This window comes from Chrysochloris asiatica, unplaced genomic scaffold, assembly GCF_000296735.1.
Source record: "Chrysochloris asiatica unplaced genomic scaffold, ChrAsi1.0 scaffold00005, whole genome shotgun sequence".
NCBI lineage: Eukaryota > Metazoa > Chordata > Mammalia > Afrosoricida > Chrysochloridae > Chrysochloris > Chrysochloris asiatica.
The window spans coordinates 11,002,359-11,011,798 of record NW_006408523.1 but is presented as its reverse complement, the minus strand read 5'-3'; the positions used below and the strand labels follow the sequence as shown (position 1 = coordinate 11,011,798).

Sequence of the window (9,440 nt, the reverse complement as noted above, 5' to 3'; positions counted from 1 at the left end):
ATGCCAGCGAGTAATTGCTCTACTGCTTTAATTGAGTAACTGTCCTCTCACCCTGGCCTTTCTTTCCAGCACATCCTGCCTGTCTCTGTGTCTACAGCTCTCTGTCCCTCTGAGAGGTGCTGCTGCTCTGACACAGTAAATTAGGACATTTGCTTCTTACCTCATGATGGGCTTGGCTTCTGACCTTTTGTCCGTATCAGAGAAGATAAGAGAGGACTCTTTGAAAGAAAGGAGAAAGAAGATAGCTGCAGAAAAACAAAGCAAAGAAGCTGGCAGGAAAATAAGTAGGGTCTGTAGCAGCAAAGGAAGCCGAACTGGATAAGTGAAGTCGGATCAAGATGCAAAGTAGATCTTGAAAAGAATGTACCAGAAATCTTTCATGTGCTTTCCTTTGTGAGGAGAGGGATGGGGCCCACTGTGGGTGTTTGAGAGGACTGTATATCTGAAGCTGTTTTAAGGATCATGGAGACAAGGGGCTGTGACTGCTGAGGTAGGTGATGTGTCCACATGGGCTCTTCCTGGCTGAGCCCCTGTCCAGCCCACACCAGCCCTTCCCTATATCCAACATGTTGCTGAAAGAACCATCTTGTAAAAAATTAACTGATAGTTCTTATAAAGGAGCTCTGGTAATGTAGTGGTTATGAGTTGGGCTGTTAACCTCAAGGTCAGCAGTTCGAAACTACTAGCCATTCGTGGGAGAAAGATGAGGATTTCTGCTCCACCGCACATAACCACCACCACCATAGTTCACAGAAACGCCTTTTTGGTTTTTTAACCATCTTGTGGCTAACTGTTACACAGTTTTTATAGATGGATTCCCAGACAATACTTTAGAAAGATTGTTGTTGTTGTTGTTAGGTGCCATTGAGTTGGTTCTGACTCATAGTGACCCTGTATAGGGTTTTCACGGAGCAGCTAGTGGGTCTAAACCACCAACCTTGTGGTTCAAAAGTCCAGTGCTGATCCTACAGCACCACACCAGAAGTCTTTCAGAAAGATGAAGCTATTTAAAAAATAATTGTAATATGCTTGAAACACGGCGATTAGAAAAGGGAAAGAAAAAGACAATTTAAAAAGGAAATGAAGGTATACCAGCCAGAATTCTATTGCTTTCAAAGTCTGTTTAAGACTGCAAAAAAAAAAAAAAAAAAAAAAGTAGAATTCAAACTTTGAAATAAGCTTTAAAGATCAAAACTAGTATTCGGTGGTAATTTGGGAATTGCTTTAGAATTTCAATAAAGTGATTTTCTGAATAAACACATTAGAGTGGTTATATTGAAATGGTTTTGGTTTTAATACACTGAGACACAGGCTGTAAAATACAAAGTGTTTATATAAAAGTCAGAGTTCTGCTGGGCTCTGCTTTCACAGTGGGAATCACTTGGGACCATGTCGCTGTAAGAGCTGATCTGTGCTTGAGAAAAATAAGATTCTCCTGGCAAAGCGGTCCTTTGTGAACACTTCATTTTCCTATACTTTTCTTTTGGCGGGGTGGTGGTGGTGGTGGTGGGGTTGTGGGGGGCGGGGAAAAAACCCGTTAAAATAGCCAGCTCACAGGATCACAGAAGTTGACCTCATGGAGCCTGCTTGAAATGACATCTGTTGGTTAGTGTTTCTGAAGACTGTCAGTGTGGACATCTCCTGAGGAACTTGTCAAAAAATGACTCCCAAGCCCCACCCCAACCTACCTGCGTTGGACTCTCCGGAACTCCGGTCTTGTTTAAGTGACCTCTCTAGGTGGCTCTCAGATGAAGGGACATTTAGCAAGTTTACCTCTCCATAAGGAGCCTCTGTAGCATTAAGTGTTAAATTACGTAAGTGCTAACCACAAGTTCAGTGGTTTGAACCCACCAGCTGCTTTGAGGGAGAATGATGAGGCTGTCTGTTCTCGGAAACCCGTAGGAGCACATAGTGTGTCCTCTCGGCTCGCTATGAGCTGGAATGGACTTGATGGCAGTGATTACCTTCATCTCGGGAACCTGGAACTCATCTGGCTGTGTAGAAATTGACTTGGAAGCTTGTTAAAAATAGAGATTTCATGACCACTGATCTGTAGTCTATATTAATTTAGTCTTAATGATATAGTAACTGGACTTAGCAAGATTTTGACAGTTTTGTACATCAGAGGTATTTGTAGTTGTAGAATTTTCTTCTCTCATGAAGGAGGCCCAGTTCAATTCCCGGCCGGTGTACTTCATGTGCAGCCACTGCCTGTCTGCCAGCCGAGGCCTCCACGCTGCTCTCTGTAACGCTGACCAGAACTCAGTGCAGCATTCACATGAAAATGGCCAGAAAGGCAAGGCAGTCTGTGTCTGAAAACCAGCCAAGGGCACATCTGTTAGGTCTAATTAAGAGTTTCTTCTGCTTGTGTTAGAACTGTAGTATGAGAGGAGGCACTGTACGGTAACATATCTAATCTCAAGTGTGTGGTAAGTAGACCAGAGGCTATAACACTGAATCAAGAGATTGTGCATATTCACTGATATTATTGCTGAATGCACACTATTAGTTTTGGGTGTGTATGGCATTCTGTTTTCTATAGGCAGAGTCTAGAAACCATTCATAGGTCTTGTGCTGAAGGTTAGCCAGAAACAATTCCACTCTCAGTTTATACTTTCTCTTTTCTGAACACTGAAACATTGAGTAGGTACTGATCACTAGTCAGTAGAGACTGTTTTCAGGTTGTATGAATATGTTTTGAATACTTTTGGTTAATAGGATAGGAATAAATTGACACGGCATATCAAGAAAGAATCCCTCACAGTTTAATGCTAACTAGAATTTGAAAGAACACATTAATTTGGGTACATAAATTGAAAAAAAAATTAATGTTAGCAAAAAGTTAGAAAGAATTATTTGGGTATTTTTCTAATAATGCATCCCTAGAAATCACAAATACTTTCAAGTTACTGAGGTTGGTTAATGATGGAATTCTCTGCTGATTACTGTTGCATTAGCATATAAAAGATTCTTGAGCATGGTTTCACAGTTAATTGAAGTTTTCATCTTGGTGGATTGCCATCTGAATGGTTTGAAGGCACCCTGTCACTCCACCAACAGTTTTCCTTGTTAAAATGACCTGAAAAGGCCTTGGCCGGTCACTCTCAGTTTTTCCATCAGCATTCACCTAAGGCCTCCTAGTGGGTGGGAGAAACCATAGCAACAGCAGTTTTGGCAATGTTAAGGAGGTTGCTTGCAGGGCTTCACAGAACTACCACCAGGTCCTTGACAGTACAGGAAGCTAATAAAGCCTTCCTTTCCAACAGTCATTCCACAGCATGGGGAGAAAAAGATGACCGCTCCAGACTCCAGTTAAATTCCATCAACATGCATTGGTCCTCACCATTTGAAGGGATGTGATGGGGGGGGGGTGCGGGGAGGGGAAGAAGCCAGCAAGACTGGTTTTCCTCTGCCCCAGATCACACTCTAGAGAGAGAAACAGAGAGAAAACCCTGGGAGTGCAAATGCCCAAAAGTGTAAAGGAAGGGGGGGTGCACTAGTTCTCATGACTGGGGTGAAGCAGCAGGAGGCTTGGCTATAGAGACTTTGAACTTGTCTAGAGGGCTAGGCAGGGCCCAAGGAGAGCAGGGAACACAGTCCAGGTTGGGAAGATCACTGTGCAATGGCTCAGGGTTGGAGATCACTGAGCCATACTTGGGAAACTGTAGATACCCTGGGGAAGCTTGGGAATGGGGAATTGGGGATTTTAACGTAGGATAGACTGGGAAATATCAGGTGTGTGTTAGAGGATTTGGGATGTTGCTTTGTGTTCAGCAAGAACACCTGCCCACACTCCACTAAACTGCTGTTTTCTGCATATACATACTGATTCGTTTCTTACCTTCTGTTTTGAGTATCCAGTCCTCTCCTCTTTCCTGGTTAACTACTAATCATCCTTTAATACTCAGCCTAGTTGTTACCTGCTCCAGAACTCTTCCCAGCTCAGTGTTCCTCCACAAGCTCGAACAGATCTTGTGTGTATCACTATCAAGAGTGCTGCCTGTTCACATTGTTCTAGAATGTTCTGTTGACCGCTTCTGCTCCTCCATTAGACTGTGTGTTCCTTGAGTGCAGGCACTGTTGCTCTGTCATCTCTCTGTTTCTGGCATTTACCACAGGACCTGGCACCTAGAAGAATTCAATACACATTTGTGCTCATTGAGGAAGTCAGTGTGTTGGAGGCAGATCCATGTTTCAGTTAAACAATGACTAGTGGAGTCTGAGTATTCATCTGAAAAGCAATTGTTAAAGTCTCAGGCAGGGGTAATGAGGCCAGATTATTGATGGATGCATTAGAAACACGTTGTAGAGCTACATGAGCTCTGATTGGCCCGTGGTTCAAAACTACCACCTGTTTCACGGGAGAAAGATGAGGCTTTCTGCTCCCATAAAGATTTACAGACTTGGAAACCCTATGCAGGGTCGCTGAGTTGGAATCGACTCCACGACACATAACCAAAACCAAGGAGCACATAAACGCTGGACTATCAACTCAATATGAACCACAAGTTCTCTCAGTAATACAGTCGAAATAGTGGCTTCTGAGGAGAACAGTAGGCCAACTAAGTTCAAGAAAGGTCAGCTAAGAAGGCTATGGCTATTGGTTTTTGCCATTCCAAAGGATAATCTAATAGATGCTCTTGAAGGATACAAGATGATCACAGGGGCTTATTATAAAATTTTAAGAAATTGAAAATTGCATTGGTGAGAGAAACACTAGCAAAGTTGTGTCAAGGAATTTCTTTTTATACAGGACAGTGCACCATTAGCTCACTCTTCAAGGGTAGCAATGGCTGTCCTGTGAGAATTTCATTGAGAAACCTTATTCCTCCCACCCTCCAGCCTTGTTCTTGACCCTGATCAAGACCCTTCAAGACCTAGCTAGATGCGGTGTAGATCAAAGAGGGGAGAGGTCTTAGGGGAAGGGTTAGAAAGATGGAAACACCTCCTTTAGCAGTGTATAGATGCAGATAGCAGATCTGTTGAAAAACAATGGCTCCATATTTTGATTTCTTAGTAAAGGTTTGTCTTATTTTGTAGCAATGCTTTAAAACTTTTATTGTGAATTGGGTGAAGGTTTACAGAGCAGATCCATTTTCCATCAACAATTCAGACAATTTGTTTCATGCAACCCCCACATCACGGATTCCACATCCTCTGTTTCCTGTTTCCATTCCTCCTCCTTCTCTAACCCTTCTGAACTTCGTCCTTGGGTAAATGCCCTTTTGATCTCAAATGGTTGATGCTTCTTAAGTGTGCAGACCTTCCCCTCACAGACCTATTGTTTGGCTGAAAATGATCCATGAGGGCGAGTTCATGTCCAGATCTGAAGAGAGAGGAAGGGCTAGAGTCTTGGGGGTTCCACCAGTCTCTATTTGACCAGTAAGCCTGGCCTTTTTCATGGATTTGAGTTTTGATCCTCATTTTTCTTCCACTGTATCCAGGATCTTCGAATGCTCTTTCAGAGTATTGGGTAGTGGGAGCTAGACACCACCTAGCTGTTCGGATCTCAGGGTTTGCTGACTGATGTTTGTTCGCCATTAGTCCATTGGACTAATTGTTTCCATGTGTTTTTGATTTTCTTCACTCTTCTTTTCTCCAGATGGGGGAAAGACTAATAGTTGCACCTTAGACGGCCCCATCACAAGCTTTTTATTGAAAGTTTTAATTGTGAACTGAGTGATAGTTTACATGGGAGAACATCAGTTTTACACCCATCGTTTCATTGCAAAGATTATAATCCCCTCCATGCATCATCATTGAACCATATTTTGAATATTGTTTTTGTTTTGTTTGTTTGGGGGGGTGTACACAAAAACACTCAGGGATATATTATTATATACATCCAAAGGGAATATTCTGCAAGCTTGCTTTCTGGCTGCCAGAACTGTTTTTCTCTTTCCATGAGTCTAGAGTCCTCAGCTACTTTATCTCTCCATGTCATCATCTCTGCCCCCATCTCTGGTGTCACTGTTTCTCTGGATAGGGTCTCACATTCTGCTTGTCACAAGCTTTTAAAATGCCAGTTTGCTACCCACCAAAGTAGGATGTAGAATGTTGTCTTTATGGATTATGCTATGCCAGTTGACCTTGGTGTCCCCCGAGACTATGCACTCTGCCTACTGTATTCATTTTTTGCTGACCTCCCTCTAATTGTATATTGCCTTCCACTTCACCCAATTAATCACATCTACTCTCTCACATGGAGTCCTGGTGTGGCGCTGTGAGTTAATGTGTCAGACTGCAAGGCCATTTAAACTGCAAGGTCGGCAGTTCAGGCTCACCAGCTGCTTCTCAGAAACCCTATACAGGGTTGCTATGGGTTGGAATCGACTTGATGGTACTTAAAAACAATAACAACAACAACTCTCACATTAGGAGCTCTGGTAGCGTAGTGGTTACGAATTGGGCTGCGAACTGCAAGGTCAGCAGTTCGAAACTACCAGCTGTTCCAGGGGAGAAACATGAGGTGTTCTGCTCCTGTAAAGATTTACAGCCTCGGAAACCCTGTACAGGGTTGCTATGAATTGGAACTGACTCCACGGCACATAACCACCACCACCACCAGTCTCTAGCCAGTAATTTCCCCTCCCTTCCCCTTCCGTCCCTGGTAACCATCAAAGAATGTTTCTTTTAGTGTGAAAACTGTTTCATAACTCTTTACAATAGTGTGCTACCACACAATATTTATCCAGTTGTAATTGTCTAATTTCCTTCAGCATAATGTCCTCCCAGTTCATTCCTGTTATGAGCTGTTTTGCAGAATCATCATTATTCTTCAACATTGTAGCCATACTTTTTTACTTCCATCATCTGTATCCATTGTCCATTACTGATTAGGTGTTCCCATGCACAGTGTACCATGCTAAATACTTCCTTTTCCCCAGAGATGGCATTAATGGGTGTACTCTTACCCCAAAGAAGGACACAGTCTGTGACTGATTCACACCCACACAATAACTGTAATCAGTCTGGAAGTCCCTGTGGAGACAGAGACTTTCCCCACCTATGGGAATAAAGCTCTGGGTGCTTTTCTCAGCCATGATGGGCCATATGGACTCAGGTCATATGTCATTTGGGGCAATCTTTGTCTGAGTGCTGCAAACAACTCCCCCAAACTCCTATCAAGCTGGGTTGACCCAGTGTCCTATGAGCAGCCTACCCCTCTCCCCACTGAGGACCTGGAGGACCGCTGAGTGTGGACTCTGTCTAGTTAGTGTCCCCATTAACCACTCAGAGGGGCCACTAGCCTCCTGGGACAAGTGACCCACCCAAATTGTCATCCTACCAGAGATAGTGTATAGGTGCTTAGACAGTAGACTGAAAAGAAACCCATAGTGCACGCTAAGGCATTTAAGTGACAGGGCTGTTTATTGGCAATTGTATTCCAATTGAAGTTTCCCAATGATTGACACATAGTCTCATTTAAATGGCTTTCCACTTCCATACAGCTGCGTCCACATCCAGAAAGCAATGAACATGTATTATGTAATGAACACTTTCCACCTTCAGAGTCTCATGATAGCTCGTAAATTTGTCAATAGACAATGTACAACAATATATACAATATTTTGTAAGTTCAAAATTTAGATACTTATGGTATCATTCCATAACTAGCACATATGTTTTTCCAGGTAAGGAAGACCAGGCATTATAAAAATACTTTATATAAATTCCAAGTCAGAACTAAAACATTCAATTCTATAAAAATATCTTTTGCTAAGAAAAGTATCGATTTCTAGATAAATGTTCTTTACCAGTAACAGTTGCATATTTAAATTTTCAGGGAACATCCTTTATGTCTGATTGTCTACTTTAACTCAATATCTTATAGTATTTAAGGCAGAATTGTCAACCAATCTTTGATTATTCAGAGTTGGACCACACAGATTTGATTATGTTGTATGTTAATGGCGGTGCCTCTACAAAAAAGTTAATTCAAGTATCTATTTATTATGAAAGTTATTCATAAATAGAAACTCTTCAGCTTAGAGAGCGAGGGCAATTTAGGTTGGCACTGCCTTCAGGAGCAGACAACAGTTTTACTAGAAATCAGCTACGTTTGACTTTCAAATGCTTAACTTGGAAAGCCTGTGATTGCATTTTGCCCACTATCTGAAATCAGCTCATTCATTTCATTTTGCTTACTTTCTTTCAGGGAGTTATTGGAATGGTTCCCCTGGGCCTTTGCTCTCTTTGATCTCCTAAAACACACTTTTAGCAGCAGGTAACATAGCTCAGCCACATTGAGCAGTATGCAAATGACAGATGCAGCAATCATAAAAATGGTGAACACGGTCTTTTCTGTCGGTCTAGAAATAAAGCAGTCCACCAGGTTGGGGCAAGGCTCAATCCCACATTTCAACACCCAGGGCAGGTGGTACCCGCTGTACAGCAAGTAAAACACATACATGAAGGATGCCTCAAAGATGATCCTGAAAAAAATACTGCTGGTGTATGTCCACCACAGGGACCCCTCTATCCGAACCTTTTGCTTTTTAATGTCTTCTATGTCTTTGAATTCATTCCTCTTTTCTCCTCGTCTGAACTTGCGGGCAGTCTCGTGTCTGTAGTAGGCGACATGCATGGCCACCAGCAGGGCGGGCGTGGAGACGAAGATGAGCTGCAGCGCCCACAGTCGGATGTGGGACACAGGGAAGAAGTGGTCGTAGCACACGTTTTTGCATCCTGGCTGCAGAGTGTTGCAGACAAAATCGTCCTGCTCATCACCCCACACTTCTTGAGCAGCCACCACGAGGATCATGACACGGAAAATAAAGAGGACTGTGATCCACACCTTCCCGATGCTGGTGGAGTGTTTGTTGACGCCTCCGATGAAGGTGTACAAGCTGCTCCAGTCCATTGTGCTGGCTTAGTCCTACACAAAGAACAACAAAGGGGAATTTGTGGGATGTTCCTCTAATGTGTTAAGCACTACAAAACTATTAAATACACAGGCAAACGTCTCTTTAAGTCAAATGCAAGTCTTTGTAACTTCAGTCCCCTAAGCTACTAATAAGAGGTTTTTCTGATGAGAAATGGCCACTTTGAAAACATAACTTTTTTTAGGAGGTGTGAATCATCTTGATACAACTGAATTCAGATTCTATATTAGGTGACTACTTGGCATTGATCCAGAATACGGGTAAACAAATTAATTTCTAAGTTATTTTATAATCCTATGTCAATTTGTTTTTTGCCCAAGGAATCAAGATTTTATTCCTTAAATGGCTTATCCCAGAAAAAAAAATTAATTCACTGGAATGACAATCTGGTTTACTCAACAGACTAAGAAGGGAAGAAAGAAATCAAATATTTATCACTTCAAATTATATAATATATTGATGTTTATTTCTAGCTTAAGTAACATCATCTGCCACAATCAAATAAGAAAACTAATATCATCAACTATTTAAAGGGCCTGTTCAAAAAGACAATCA

General features: G+C 42.2%; 1 protein-coding gene across 1 annotated transcript; it reads right to left on the bottom strand.

Annotated features, from left to right (window-relative positions):
• Positions 1–8,077: 8,077 nt before the first annotated feature.
• Positions 8,078–8,863, bottom strand: GJB6 (gap junction protein, beta 6, 30kDa). The gene has a single exon (XM_006831967.1). The coding sequence runs from the start codon at positions 8,861–8,863 to the stop codon at positions 8,078–8,080; it is 786 nt and encodes a 261-aa protein (XP_006832030.1).
• Positions 8,864–9,440: the final 577 nt, after the last annotated feature.